The 16,285-nt window shown below is 40.1% G+C and overlaps 1 protein-coding gene across 2 annotated transcripts in view; it reads left to right on the top strand.

Moving 5' to 3' along the window:
* The first annotated feature begins 3,118 nt into the window (after positions 1 to 3,118).
* Positions 3,119 to 16,285, top strand: part of NLK (nemo like kinase) — a 129,493-nt gene continuing 116,326 nt past the window's right edge. Inside the window, exon 1 of one of the 2 annotated variants that reach the window (XR_007953039.1) lies at positions 3,119 to 4,080. Coding sequence is in view for 1 of the 2 variants with exons in the window: in XM_051992343.1 (XP_051848303.1) it covers positions 3,620 to 4,080 (461 nt within the window). In the remaining variant the exon portion in view is untranslated. The remainder of the gene's footprint in view (positions 4,081 to 16,285) is intronic. The other variant, XM_051992343.1, reaches the window with a different exon arrangement.

The following is a 16,285-nucleotide window of genomic DNA, read 5'->3' as shown; positions in this document are numbered from 1 at the left end:
AATACATCCTCAAACAGTATCGTTGTTGACGTATATAATGATCTCCTGGTTCTGCTCATTTCACTCAGCATCAGTTCATGTAAGGACTTTGACTTTTCAAAGAAGTTCTCCCTGTGGACTAGAATGGTTAGCAAAGATTTCATAAGGGATTTGAGCTAGGCCTTGCACATTGGGTTAGCCCTTTATAGAAGAGAAGAAGCATTCTAGGTAAGTACCCAAGCAAAGACCCAAGCAAAGTCTAGCTTTTTTTTTTTTTTTGGGGGGGGGGGGAGGCGGGGGAAGGGGAGAGGTGGAATGATGAGATCTTCCTAGCTGAATAGGAATGTGTGTTTGGGGGAGTAGTAAGAGCTAATGCTGAAAATGCATAAAGTAATTATAAAAATTCTTGGCCCTTCTTCCTCAAGCAAAAGAAGTCTTTAACTTCCTTTTTGCTTGTCCTTCTTTTCCATACAGAGAAACAGTGTGGCATAGTGAAAGAACTGGGAGCACCCACGGAGGAATCCTTTCTTAAACCCTTACTAACTAGCTATATGACCATCAGCAAATCATTCCACTCTTCCAAACCTCAATTTTTACATCTATAAAATGGGTGGTAGGCTCTGGGTTGAATGATTATTGCAGTGACTATGGAATGAGTTAATGCTGCATCTGTAAAAGCCTGTTATAAACCTTAAAACCTACATAAGGCTGATCTAATCCCAATTTCTTCAAGTCTTTCTTTAAGGCCTTTTCCAAATGCTTTCATCATTCCAATTGTCCCACACTGGACTTTTTCCAGTCCTACCCATCTTGCCTTCAACTTGAACAGGACCCAGCCCAAGCTTAGCATAAGAACAAGATCACCTCCCACACTTCCTGTACATTATATTCCCGTTCAAGCATTCCAGTGTCCTGTTTGCTTTTTTAAAACAGCAACTGCTATCTTGCTGACTCACATCCCACTTCCAGTTTATCATCCCCAGAGCCTAAAAAAATCCTGAGGAGAAAGGCCTCTCTGCTGATGCTTTGGGGGAGGAATGGGGGTGACTAATGAATTGACCCAAATGTTTGTACCCCTCCTGGATGAAAGATGGGATCCAGAACATCGTCTAAATGCTCCCTTGTTTGCTTCTCTCAAGGAATCAACCAATGGCATTTTGCTTTGTATTGCAGTTTGTGTGCATGGCTTATGATTCCTCGATTTTATTTATTTTATTAAGCATCTAATATTATACGAGGTAGTGAGGATAGAGACATTTTTAAAAAGATGAAGCTGCTTTTACCCTCAGAGAGCTTATATTTTATTGGAGGAACATATGGAAAATTAATCTTTGTATCCTTCCATCAAGCTTGGAATTTTTTTAAAAAAGGATCATTAATCTTAATTTGCAATAGTGAATGCAATTTGCCTTTATAAATCATAAATTCATAAATAGAAAGCGGGGCTTTGAATGTCCGAGAAGAAATCTCTGCATCAGAATGGTTGGGATGGTGTGGGATGTAGGCAGTTTCAGGATGCCGGGCTTGGCTCAGTGACTGAAATACTAGGTGACCTCAATTTTCCTCCCCTTTCTCCTCCTCTTGAGGTAGTCTAAGGTCAGGGTCGCTTGTCAAAGAGAAGGTGAAGGCTGGACTCTCCAAATTAAGTTTAGATAACCATCACTGGAGCTAGTCCTTGGTTTGGAACTCCTCCCATTGAACGCAGGCTCCACCCCTTCATCATAGGCCCGCCCCATTGTATTAGCCCCGCCCCTTGAAGAGACCTTCGCACAAATGACAGCGAGGTCTCCATAGCCCTTACCCTATATGGGACTTGGAGGAGGTACCGACATTAATTTTCACTTCTATTTGACAATTCCAGGTGTCCATCTTACTAGCATCCCGCCTTCGCTCCATCCCCTGGTCAGGATTGGTGGGTCTATTCTTTGTCTTCAGCCTATGATTGGTCCTTTCATTCCACCCCTCTCTTTCAGATCTTATAGCCTAGGTTAGCACGCAGCTTCCTGCTCCTGCCCCCCCAGAAAAAGAAGAAGAAAAGAAAAAGGGGGAAAAAAAGCGGGGCTAAAGAGAATGTCACCGGGGATCTTTGGTTTCCGATTCGCTTTCAGGCCCGTCCTTCAGAACAAACTCTACATCGTGATTGGACTATAGGCCTGTCTATCGAGGCTTGAAGGCGGGATTTCCCAAGGAGCTCCCCACCTTGTCTCCACTGGCCGACCTACCCGCTTGTCTGAGGCTCAGGACCTGCGATTGGAAGCGGGCGCGGGGAGGCGGGCCCGGATTGGTTGAGGCGGCCGGTCAGTACGAGGCGGGGGCGGGGCCTCAGCGGCTGGTTGCGCGTGTCCGCCGCTGGCTCCGCTCTATCCGGCTGTGCAGGGAGGTGAGTCCGGCGGCGGCGACGGCGGCGGCGGTGGTGGCTGAAGGAAGGAGGAGGCGGCGGCGGCGGCGGCTGAAGAGACATAGAGAAGGCGGCGGCAGCGGCGGCGGCCGGGAGCCGGGTGGGGGCAGGGGGGAGACGGAGCAGTCGTGAGCCCGGCGGGGCCGTCGCGCGGGGGACCCACCCGCTCTCCCCCCAGCCCTGCTCGGCGGCGGCGGCGGGGGCAGGAGGCAGCCGGAGCGGAGCTCGAGCACACCCCGCCCGCCCGCCTCCCGCGGCTCCATCGCTGGGCCCCGGCGCCGGCTTCAGCTCGAGCCCCAGCCCCCGGGGCGGTTCCCTCTGCCTGTGCACCGGATCGAGCGAGCAGCGAGCGCTGCCCATCTCACCTCCCTCCCACCCTCCGCCTTCCATCCCCTCCTCCTCCTCCTCTTCCTCCTCCTCCTCATCATCCTCACTTTCCCCCTGCTCTTTCTCCTTGTCTCCTTCCCCGTCGCCTCCTGCTCTCCCCCTCACTCCCTCCCCCTTTCCTGCCACCTTCCCACATTCCCTGGCTCATCCTGCCCAGGGAAAGTTTAGCCACCCCCCACCCCCATCCCCATTCTCTCCCCTCCCCTCCCCTCCGTCCCCTCCCAGTCCGCCTAACAGAAGAGGAAGGGGAGATGTAGGAAGAAGGCCTTAGGGGTCCAGGGGGGGGGGGCTTCGTTCTCTGATTTCCCCCCCCATCTTGAAAACCAGTTTTTGTGTGTGTGGTGGTGGGGGGGGAAGAGACAAGGTGGAGTTAGGATTTTATTTTTGAAGAGTTGGAAAGGTGTTCAGAAAAGGATGTGGGAATGGAAGGGGTAGGTGAAGCCACCTTCCTTACAGGTTTGCAAGGGTGGTGTGTTACCCTGGTCTTTTTGTGTGAAGGGTTCTGGTGGGGCAGGAGATTTGGCTTCTATTCTTATATTCAAAGTTAGTGGGCTCCCCCAAAAATGTTAATAATGGAGTTTTAGTACTCAGTTGTGGCAGGAATCCTGGGGGGAAGGGGTCCCTTTTTCTTTTTCTTTTTGTTTTGTTTTTGTTTCTTTTTTTCTTTTTCTTTTTGCAACACACACCCACAAAGGAAAAGAAAACACCAAGATCCTCTAAATTGTTTGGATTGATTGATGAAGACATAAAGCCAGTTAAGCTCTATGTTTTTTAAGGTGGAGTGGTGTTCTTCATTTTTAAATGGCCAAATGACAGCTTGACCCAATTTGTTTTCAAATCAAAGGGCATTTTTTAATGTCTCTTTGTGGCACGGCAGCCAACGCAAAAATGATGGCGGCTTACAATGGTGGTACATCTGCGGCGGCAGCAGCAGGTCACCACCACCACCATCACCACCACCTTCCACACCTTCCTCCTCCACACCTTCACCACCACCACCACCCTCAACACCATCTTCATCCCGGATCAGCTGCTGCTGTCCACCCTGTGCAGCAGCATACCTCTTCAGCGGCTGCCGCGGCTGCTGCAGCCGCGGCGGCTGCTGCCATGTTAAACCCCGGGCAACAACAGCCATATTTCCCATCACCGGCACCAGGTCAGGCCCCTGGACCAGCTGCCACAGCCCCAGCTCAGGTACAGGCTGCAGCAGCAGCTGCAGTTAAAGCGCACCATCATCAGCACTCACACCATCCACAGCAGCAACTGGACATTGAGCCGGACAGACCTATTGGATATGGAGCCTTTGGTGTTGTCTGGTGAGTATGAAAAGAAACACAACTGGTTTTTCTTTCAGCCATTGTGGTTGAATACAACCAACCAGAAGGTGCCTCTAGCCTTTGGCGTGTACTCTGCTCAGGGCCACTGAGTCTGGCCACACTTAGGAAAGACCAACTCATGAGTTATGGACAGGCTTAGTTTGCAGCCATTGTGGTAGGCCTAGGCCTGTACTTAGGAACCATGTCACTCACAGCTTGGGTGGCTGTCTTGCTCAAGAGCATCATTGACTTAGTATCATAGTAAGAAAACAAATGGATAGTAAATGGAAGAATGCTTTTGAGTATGACTTTCCTCAAAGACCTTGGAAGATCACATCTGGTATGGTCAGAATTTGCAATCATTTGCTCAGGTTTTTCAGGTGCCACAACCATCCCAAGCTGAGCCTATACCTCGTATTAGAATGTTATTCTTACTTAGCCTGTTTTATTACATAATAACTTCCCACTCCCATTCATCCTTATCGACCCTTATTTCATGACCCATGGAGGACTTTTGTTGAGAGAGTTCATGGCTGTCTCCAACTGGATCATTTTTTAACAGTTCTGCATTCCCCAGAAGAAAAGTTAGGCATGTTTAGGCATATTTTCTTGATCGGCTTATTTTAGACCCATGAGGCTATTTCAGTCAGCCCCCTTTTGAAAACCTCTTAGGGCATTAATGGTCTTTTAATAATGAAGCATTACATACAGTTTCCCACTTAGAATGTGACAGGTGATGGTAGAATGTAGACGTGCAGTGGTCCACATTCATTGTAGGGTTTTAGTGTCATTCAGAGGTCATGTAAGTTATTCTCAACCCTTGATAGTTTGAATAGTGTAGAGATAAAGTATTCTTTTAAAACAAATGAAATTCTTCTACTTACTGTACTCCTAGAATGTTTTACAAGAGCAGAGAGACTTTTGAAAAGCAACATTTTGGTTTGTTTGTTGTTTTTGAAAGGTTAAGACACAGTCTTGCGATAAAAGTATCAATGTTTAACTATGTAGCACTGTATTTCTAACAACTATAATGGAGTAGACCACAAATACTTCAGGAGTTAGCCTGTCTTTTACAAAGATCAGTGTAGATCTTTGCAGAAGAGATTCCTATTAGTAGTTTTCTCTACTCGTTAAATGGATTGCATCCACTCATCAGTCCCATCCAAACCCCTCTCCAAGGGTTTCCTTCATTCTTTCTCATGATGATCCTGTGATGAGCATAAATGTTCTTTCTGCATTGTCTCTGGCAATCATGGCTTATTAGTTGAGATTTTTTTCCTTTATGCTTTCAAGCAGGATCTGATTCATGTCTTTAAAACAATATATATTAGACTCTTCTGTCCATCCTGAAGCTTCATCTGAATAGCTCCAAGGTGGGAGTTCTCAGGTTTTCTGGAACTGTTGGGGAGGAAGGCAGTAGTTTTGGGAATATCCTGCTGTGTTCTGCCCCTTCATTTTCAGTTTCTCATCCCTAGTGGTCCCAAGATTTCAAGAAAGTGAAAAGTAGCCTCTTCTCCAAGAGAGTGAGAACACTGTTAAATAAAAAGAATGACAGCATGTTGGGGCTTCCCTAGTTGGAGCTGCTGCCTTTTCTGCATGGTAGAAGACAAAGATAGAAAAAGATGGATCGCAGCATTATTCATTATGCTCTATGTATAACCCAAACAGATTTCAAAAGTGATAGTGCTTTTAGAAAATGCTAATAATTGTGATTGCAGAGTAAGCATGGGTAAAAATGAGGAGGGAAAATGTATGAGCAAAAAAGATCATGGCCAAAGAAGGGATTATGGTGAATGAACAGACAGAAGAATGGCTGCTTAGCTATTGGCTGGTCAGCCCTTTGGTAACTTCAGGGTGTAAAGTGAGCAGACCCTTACAACACAGGGCAAGCCGTTGTGGTGGACTTCAGGGTGTAATGTGAGCAGACCCTTACAGCATGGGGCAAGCCGTTGTGGTAGACTCTGAAAGGACATGGGCAGGCTTTGCCTCACATAGGCAGGTGTGACCTGAGAGCGAGGCAGCTGAATCTGGAGCTTCATCTTTGGAGGGAATGCTTTCATCACAAGTCCATCTGAGGATTTTCAGAGGAAGAGGAAAAGGATAGTAGTTTTGGCAGTTGTAGAGACAAACTTTTATTGTTGAAATATTCTAGTAAGGAAAGCTGTAAAATGATGGTCATGTGAAATTGAAAAATTCCATATAATGTGAGAAAAAGTGGGTGCTGGAATTATTTTTGAAATCTTTCACTAAATGTATGGGATACTTCATACCAGACAGTTTAGGACAAAAGTATATGAGCTGTCTTTCAGTGCTGTTTCTTCTGTGTTTTGATCCCCCCAACTAGATTGTGAGATAAGAGATAAAAGACCACATCTTAGGTTTTTGTCTATCTCTGTGAAGTAGCTAGCTCAGCGCTAACATCTAGTTGATGTTCATTCAACACACATTTGGTCGCTGTTTAATTGATCTTTGCAATTTAGGTTCCTCTCTTCAACCAAACAAGTTCTTGTGTATGCTGTTTTATGTGTTTTTATCAGATGTTGCAGGTGAAACACAAGCTCTTGGCATGGAAAGAAGGGGAGTGTTCCAGGTGTGTGTGTGTGTGTGTGTGTGTGTGTGTGTGTGTGTGTATGCGCGTGTGCGGGAGCGCGCATTATGTTTTTTTTTAGTATGCAAATGCATTTTCTATTTTTATAGTTGCATATTAAAGATTTGCTGTCTGAATTATTTTTGATCAGCTTTAGTATTTAACTCCTGTGTGACTTAAATAAGATTATGAAAATGCTCTTTGAACCAAACTGTGCACCAACAGTCAGAGTAAACTGTGCTCGTTTTCTGAAACCTGAACCAGACTTTGCTATTCTTTTTTTTTTTTTTTAAACTGAACAGCTAACTGAACTAAAGTATGTTTTATAAGCACAGCTAATGAACCAGTTGAAACTGGAACTGGACTATTTTCCAAAACTGTTGAACCGGAATATAAAGATTTTTTACTAAAGGGATATTTTGATCTGTTTGAGATTATAGCCAAAATAATGCAGTTTTTTATATGGCAGGAAGACTTATGTGAACTGATGCAGAATGAAGTAAGCAGAACCAGAAGAGTAAAAACAAAAACTTAGAACAATAAAATGAAATACTACACATGTCTAATTGTAAGGATGAGAGTTGGGCCCCAAGAGAAGTTGAGGAAATACACCTTTTTTTTTTTCTGTCATCATGGGTGACTATAGATATGGCATAGTGCTTGTATGTCAAGACTCAATGAATTTATTAAATTTTTTAAAAATTTGTTACACAAGAGGACTTAATAGGGTGGAAGGGTAGGTAGAATGTATTTGGATATGAATGACAAAAGCAAAAGACATCAGTTAAATAAAATAAGTCACCTCTAAGAAGGAAATAAGTGAGTTTAATAGTTATTAAGGTGGAATTCTAGATGCACTTAGATAAAGATCTGTGTGTAGTTTATGCATTATTTTGGATCATGTCATTGCAAATATTGCTTTCTACCAGAGCATATCAGTAGAAAACCATTTCTGTCTTAGAGCACTAGAGCACTGTACTAAGTGGCACTATGAGCCCAAAAAATTGTGTGTAATTTTAGGGGATATTTCATTATTCCTACATGTAGACTAGGAGAGATATTTGTAGAAGTGATGCTTCACTTTACTATAGGATTTATCGCTGAATAATTTAGCATTCCTGCCTTAATTTATATTGCTGTTAAGTTTAACTAATGGAATAACTTATCAGTATTGGACAGTTTTATAAAAGTAGTGAGTCTCCTATTAGCTTGCTGGGAGAGATGCTGATTTTGCAGTTCAATTAAAATTTCATTAATAACTGCCCTTTGTAGTTTATTTCTAGCTAAGGATTTCCAGTTTATTTGGTATTATTACTGTGCAGTATATACAGGTGTGATGCATTCAGTGCATAGTGGGGTAATATGGGGGGAGTGGAGAGTCATCAGGTACATATAAAACAGCCTTCCTTATCTGGACTCTCTTTTTCCACTCCCCCTCTTACAGATATTTTCACAGCAAACAAAACTTCAGTTTTTGTTTCAGTTAGTGAATTTGATGTAAACCAGTCATTTTGACTCCAGTTTATATGCGGTACAGAAGAAAATACTTGTGTTTTCTTTGAAAAATTGACAGCATCAGAAAAAAGACTTAGCAACTAATGAAATTTGTACTTTAGAGGACTAGTCAAAGCTGAGAAAACTTTTTTTTTTTTTTTAAGAGAAAATGAGAGTACTAAGTCCTGCTACAGTCAGGGTTCAGTTCAACTGCTCACCAAAGTGAAGCACACTGATAACCACTGATTTTTTAAATGAAAATGAGTCTGGGGGAGGCAACCTATTCAAGTTTCATTTTGATTTGAGCTGCCTGCCTAAGTGAGAATAGTAACTCAGGGATCCACTAGAATTAACCTAAAGTAAAATTGAAACTTGCATTTTATGATCCTAATACCTTTAGCAAGCAACACTAGTCAAAACCTTTTAAGTCCTTGGGATCAGTTGTCATTGCTAATAGAATCTAATCAGACTCTTTTAGTTGTGAGCAGAGAAGTTGCTCTCTTTGTGGTTTTCATATTTAACTAATCAAAGCGGGGACTTGATTGTTTTGGAGGCTTGGATTTAACTGTGCTGGGAGTCCCTTTGGTTTTCTTGGATGACCCAAGGAGGGGATTACTTTATGGAACATAGACTGAGGACCAGGACAGCTGGGCTTTAGTCATACCTGAGGTTTAGGACTTGAAGAAACTTGGGGTGAAGCAGAGAGCCTCTTCAGTTCTAGCTTCCATTTTATAGACAAGACAACCACAGGCCAGAAAGATTAAATAATTTGCCAAAGTTTGCAAAAGTAATAAACATAACTAGTATTATAAACTAGGCCTTCTGAATCCATGATTCTTTACGTTCATCATGCTCTGTTTTCATTAAGATAGAAGGTGTTGCTTGTCTTCTTCCCTCACTTGATTATTTTTTTAAAAAGCATTTGTGGTGTGGTCTTAGCAGGTGTTATCAATGTTAACATTTAGGATTATATGTCACAAACTTGGAGGTCATCTAATCCCACTCCCTTATTGTCTTCTCTATCATGATGAGGAATATTGAAGCCCTGAAAGATGGAGTTGTGGGGTCAGCTAAGCAGCTTGGGGTCAGGATCTCTTGGTTCCAATCTAGGTCTTCCACTGCCTCACACCCCATCATTTGAGAAGATTGGGTGTTCATGTACTGGTAAGTTAATATTTCCTTTTTGAAGCAACAGAAATGAAGAACTTGTCTTTGTGTAAAACTTCGTACTGATAAAAATCCATTTTTTATTTTGTTTGAATGCAGAAGTATGAAATGAAGAATTTGGTAAAGTATGGAAATGTGATTCTTAGTCAGATGAATAATCTATTATTTAATGACCTTACATATGGGGAGGTGATTATCTAATCTACACAACTCCCTGGGGAAACCATATGCATATATTCCTCTCTTTACTCCTTCCCAGTAGCAGCCCTTAATTTGGTAGGTTGTGGAAAGCCTTTGCTGTATGCCTTAAAAGAATCAAGGGAAGAATTGGAGAAGGTGGTACCAAAGTCAATTTTGTTACATATATTTTTTCAGGTGAAGAATCTGCAGTATGAAATACTGCAAAGATTAAGAGTTATCGTCTCATTGTGATCATCACTGTGAAAAACATCAATTAGAAGAAACAGAACCTGAGCTATGAAAAAAATGGTAGCTTTTCTAGCCATCATATAGGATTGGATTGGGAATGTGTGAGTCTGTAGTGTTCATTTTCACCATAGGGAGAGAGATTGCACCTACAAGTTTGCTCTCAGGTTAGGAAAATCCCCTCTAGCAGAGCAGGCCAGTCCTCTGAAATTTGTAATCTTAGATTTGCCTAAACTCCAGTTTCTAGAGCACTGGAAGATCAGGGACCTGCCAGAGCAGAATTTGAACTCAGTTCTTCCTGACTCCAAGACTAGCTATGGCCATGCATCCACCTCTTACCATGAAAGTGCGCACTCCCTTTTTAAAGATTAATAGTGAAACAGAGAAAGCAAAAAAAAAAAAAAAAAAATGTTCATTAGAAAACAAAGTAGGTGCATGGGATGATGTGTCTAATGAATGTCTTCACAATGGAAGCTGTGGCATCCAAAGTGCTGGCAGTCACTTGAAAGTTAATGCTGCTTTGTGGACTGAGATGGTCCTGGTTGTTTATTTAAAAGAAAAAGTTAAATTTGCTCTATCCTGTAGGGGGAAGTGCTGCACTGAAAAAAAAGAAAAAAAAATTTTAATGAAGCAAAAATAAAAGTTTATTTTTTCTTTAAAAAGCCCACCTCTAGATGTACCCTAATGGCATGTTAGAGCTTTTCTTTGCAACTGGCAGCATCAGTATTTCTGTTTGCTTGGGGTGTGGAACAGAATTGCAATGCTATTTAACAGCTACCTGGGCTGCTTCTGTTTGATTTGTTTAAAATTCCTAATAGTCTCAGATGTCATTGTAGAGACTGTATCTGTCTATACATTTCCTTAATTATCTTGTTTTTGTTGTATTGAGGTTAATATAGTGACTTACTGTCTGGATAGAAACTTTTATTTGTCATCTAACCTTTGAAAAGAAAGAGGCATTGGGTGGAGGCCCTTTTCATATTATAGGATTGTAATTGGGATTTACTTATTATAATTCCTTGCACATCTATTATACTCCAGTGAGTTCTTTGTTGTCTAGGACATTTAATTCAGATGAGCAATGATTGCCTAACCAAAATAGCTTGTCAGTTTGATCCTATTATAGCTTTGGGGAATCTCAAAGAGTGCTCCAGGCAAAAGTTGCAATGCTGTCTATCAGTGGACATGAGACAAATCGTGATGGACTTGACCTAGTGGCTCTTCAATCAAAAGATCTTTAAAGGCTGGTATTTGGGCTCCACAAAAGACATATTCTGAGGAAGTAGTTTGCAATTGACATTTAACAATTAGTAGTTGTAACATGTGAGGAGTGTAACGATAGCTTGACATCAGTTATTGCTCTTTAGACTCACTTTCACAGATGTATTTAAATTTTTTTGATTAACCAAAAATATTTATTTCATCAAATTTGACCTAGAAAAGTATAAAAACATAGGTGTATTTTGGTATATTCCAATAGTTATAATTCAGCAAAAGAACCTACTGTGGGGCCAAGTATTATACTGAATTCTCAGAATGACAAAAGAAATTGTTCCTTGCTTTTAGGCAGGTTATGTTTTAGTCAAAGAGATAAAATTAATAAGCCAGACCTTTATATATTAATACAGTGCATCATGTCAGGCACCAGAATCAGGAGTTTGTTTCATGGAGAAGATGAAACTAGATGCTTGAATTGGATTTGGAAGGATGAGAGATAGCCCATCTGAGAAGAACCAGCAAAAGCCAAGATTAGAGACAGAAAGTTTGATTGACAACGAAGCTTCATGGTGACAGTAATTATTAAATAAGATTGGGGGTCAGCTTCTGAAGATCCTGGAAAGCTGGGGACAGGAGGTAAGAACTGATTGAATGAGCAGTAATGAACCATTCTGGATTTGAAAGCAGAGAAAAGTGACATGATAGCATGGTTTTAGGAAGATTAAGTCTGTTAGAAACATTCCAAATGGTGAGAAGAGGGAAGGAGCTAAAAGGATGGAAATTGGAATAATCCAGACCTAAAGAGATACATGAGAGTAATAGCAGTGGGAAAAAGATACATGTACAAGAAATATTTTGAAAAATAAATAAAACTACCCTAGTGATTTATTGGATAAAGTGAATGAAGGTAAAAACCCAGTGGTCTTTAGTTTGAATTACTGGAAGAATGCTGGTTCTCTACTAAGATAGGGAAGTCAGAAGGAAAGTCTTTTGGAGAAGATGGTCAATGGTTTCTGATATGTAGTCATTTCAGGTAATCATGGGATACACTAGCAAGAACAAATGTTTAATAAGTAGTTGAAAATATGGAGCTGGAACTCAGTTGGAAGAATCAAGACTGGTGTGAGTCATCATCAGTTAATGATAAGATTAAAGACATTAGAAGAATGAATGAACTCTTGGAGAGGAGTAGAGGAGAACGCCAAAAATGGGCTTAGGAGGCAGAAGGAAAAATAGAAAGATTTGGAGGAAAAAGTGAGTATAATGGAAGGAAGGGAAGAGGGTATCAGGAGAGAATATCCACTGTGAGGTTATGGAAAAGGCATTTGTGGAAAAATTCACCAGTATGTTAAATGCCACTCTGCTGTGTTTGGTACGTTCAAAAAATGTCTCAGAAAATCCTGAGCTGTTTGGTTGCTACAACTTGGCATGGATGTGGAAAGTATCATTTCCTTGGGAAGGGGGAGGGAGTGAAAGAAATAAATGAATCTTTTTTTGTATTGGTGTTGATCTTTGTAGGTCTTGGCACAGGCATAGTTTAATAAAAGACAGCTCTTTATCTTTTTAGAATTGTAGCCACTATGTACCTTGTAATATGATTCAGAATTAAGATTTTCCTAAATCTGAAATTAGGGTTTTTCAAGAATTAGGATATTTCCTTTTCAGATATTTTCTATATATTCCTAAAATTTGATTTCCAGTTTTCAATGTGTGGCTCATTGTAGAGATTAATTCTTCTTATGAATGGCTTATTAATTAGGATAGATAACAGAGGAGCACAAATGGATTGGCTTTACCTGTTGGTGTCAAGGTGAAATTGCTTGTTTTATATGTTTTCAAAAATATTTTTCTAATCTTACTTAGAAATTCATAAGTTTTGTGTTTGTTTTCTCCTTAGTGCAATTAGAAGACAAGATTTTGGGTAGAGCTCTTACTTTAGTAAACTGATTCTGAATTTTTCCTTTTAGGTGCCCTACCCAAATACAGAGGACAGATTTTGTCTGAACTTGGGCAGGGTTCATCTGCCTCTCTACATATATATGGGTGCTTCTCTGAAAGTGGGTCATAACATATTTAATGGTCATGTTTGGCCAAATTCATTATGTAGTTGTGTAACCACTGAGTTTACTCTCTTATAAATAAGGTCAATTTGGGTTTATCTGAAACACATTATTTTAGTTCTTTCATATTTTTAAATGAATATTGACTTTTTTCAGGGTAGAAATTTGCATATAGATGATTTTGACTTAGACATTAATTAATGTCAGAAATGGGAGGATCAGACCATCTGCTATGCAAGTTAAATTTGTTAATTTTAAATCTAGAAATCATCTAATCTGACTGATATAGGATATTTCCTTTATTTTTGAGGACCCTAATAGTATGAAGTAGCATAAAGTTGGAAGTTGGTTCTCTGTGTTTGCCTCCTTTTCCAATTAGATCAGATGTCCCCAATTGATTTTTCCTTCCCTTTGTCATTGTTGTGGTTTTGTTGTCTAAAGTTCCCTGTCTTCTTTTCAACCCAAGAAGTAGAAGAGTCCAGGGGGTAATCAGCAAACTCCTTACAAGGGAATGTTTTGTTTGAGGTTTGGCTTTTGGGGTTTTTTTTGCCTGACTTGACCTAAAAAATCCTTGGTCTCAGCTAGAGAAAGAATTGGTGAGGGGAGGAAACTTGTATTCTACAAGTAAAGTTAAAATCACTTTTTAGTCATTCAGTCTTTGACCTACATTGCCAAGTTCTTTTCTTGCTTCTACATATGAATAAAATTACCCTGCCAGTTTAAACAGGTTGTTTTTCTTCCCTGTTAATTTTCTTAAATGTATCGTGACCATGTAGAGCTGCAGATTTGCAGGGATGGGAGTGATAAACCAAGTGACTATTTCACTGTATTATTTTATATATCTATAAGTACCCAAAGGGCACAATTTGGGTTATTGCCTCATTGCACTTAGAAGTTAATACACCCAAGAGCATAGGTTCCTTTTTCTATTTTTTTCTGTTCTTTTTTTTAATACACCTCCCCCACTTCTCTCCCTCCCCCTAATCCCCCATCTGAATGGATTGGAACCTGTTTGGGTATTCTTAGGGTTGCGAATTTAGTGACATAAATGAGAAACTCGGGCTCTGCTCAGTATTGTGCATGATTGCAAAAGCTGACACAGGCACACTCTGTGGGTTTGACCCACCTGCTGTGAGAATAAGATCAATGGGAAAGATATTTAAAAAGCTGACTATGACCCAAACACTGTGTTAGTGTCTCAAACCATGTCTCTTCCACCTTTCTTGGCCTTCTTGGTCAAAATGATCCTTTAATACTAGTGGAGTTTGAAGGCCTGGATTTGGGTCCAGGGACTGCCACCTATTAACTGTGTGACCTTAAGCAAGTCCTTTCACCTCTGGGCCTTATTTACTCATTTGTAAAATGAAAGAATTGAACTAGATGATTTTGGAGGGGTCTTCTGAGCTCTGAGTCTGTGGTCCTAATAAATTCTGCTGTTTAAAACTTCTTAAACCGAGTCTAGTTTTATTTTGGTTACAGTCTAAAACATTGCTGAAATAAATGGGGTTCACTGTGCTTTGTTTCTTGAAGGGTTATACGTACACATAACTCTCATTGACAGCTTCTCCATGAAGCATAACAGTAATTTTGTTTTTTAGTAAATAGTATTTTTTCCAGTTACATGTAAAGATTGTTTTCAACATTCTCTTTTTGTAAGATTTTTGACTTTAAAATTTTTTCTTCCCACCTTCACTCAAGGCAGCAAGCAATCTGATGTAAGTCATATATGTGCAACACATAAACGTATTTCTACATTTGTCATGTTGTGAAAGAAGAATCAGAACAAATGGGGAAAATCACAAAAAAAACCCAAAAATGAAAAAATAGTGTGTTTTGATCTGCATCAGTCTCCATTAGTTCTTTTTCTGGATGTAGATAGCTTTTTTTGTGATGAGTTTTTTGGAATTATCTCAGCTCTTTACATTGCTGAGGAGAACTAAATCTACCATAGTTGGTCATCACACATCTTGCTGTTGCTATGTTCAATGTTCTCCTGGTTCTGCTCACTAAATTTACTCAGCATCAGTTCATGTAAGTTTTTCCAGATTTTTAAAAAATCTGCCTACTCATCATTTTTTACAGCACAAAATTATTCCATTATATTCTTATACCTTAACTTGTTCAGTTGTTCCCCACTTGATAGGCATCCACTCAATTTCCAGTTCATTGCCACCATTAAAAAGGCCACTTTAAATATTTTTGTACACGTGGGTTCTTTATCTTTTTTATGATCTTTTTGTGATATAGATCTAGTAGTATTGCTGAATTAAAAGAGTATACACATGATTGCTCTTTGGGCATAGTTCCATATTGCTCTCCAGAATGGTTGAATATTTTCACAATTCTACCAACAATATGTTTTGTGTCCCAATTTTCCCAAATTTTCTCCATTTTTCATATTCTTTTTCTGTCATATTAGCTAATCACAGTGTGCCATGTTAGCACACTGGTATTGAGTGTGTATTCATTTTAGTTACTGAACTGCATGTTAAGTGAAATTATAATGTCTAGAGCTTGAAAATAAAAATTCAGAAAAGTAATTCTGAGGGCAATACATTAAAATTTTTGTCTTCCCCCCTCCCCATTCTTGTATTTTATTCCTCTTATTTTAAGAAATGTAGCTGTGAAAAGCTTTCAGAGAGAAGAATGTGAATAAGAACAAAGTTAATAAAAGAAATGACAAACAACAGTTTCAAATATAAATTGGAGGACTAATATATATATATATGAACTTTTATTAATTTTTGGAAAATCCTGACCATGAAACTTTTTCTAAAAATTTAACTGTCAATTTGCTGGACAATATTGAACATCTTGAAGTGAGTTTTCCCACAGACATTTGAAACTCAACAAGTCCAAAACAATTCATTGTCTTTTCCTCCAATCTCTTCCTTTTTCTGAATTTTTGTGTTACTCTTGATATCACCATCCTCCCACCCACACAGGCTCTCTTTCCTCTTACTCTGTGCCCCACCATATATATCCAATCTATTGTCCAAATACTGTCTATTTTACCTGTGTAACATTCCTCACATATTTCCCTTTATCTCCTCTGACTGTCACTGTCCTAATGTGGGCCTTCATCACTTATCACCTAAGCTATCACAATAGGCTGCTGGGGGATAGGGAGCCAGATCCCCTGCCTCAAGTCTCCCTACTCCACTCCATTCTATACTCAGCTGTCAGTTTGATCTTAAAGCCCACTTCTGATAATATCCTTTCTATTCATAGGATCAAATATAAAATACTTTAT

Source organism: Antechinus flavipes, chromosome 4 (assembly GCF_016432865.1).
Source record: "Antechinus flavipes isolate AdamAnt ecotype Samford, QLD, Australia chromosome 4, AdamAnt_v2, whole genome shotgun sequence".
Classification (NCBI taxonomy): Eukaryota; Metazoa; Chordata; class Mammalia; order Dasyuromorphia; family Dasyuridae; genus Antechinus; species Antechinus flavipes.
This window is presented reverse-complemented; position numbering and strand designations above follow the sequence as displayed.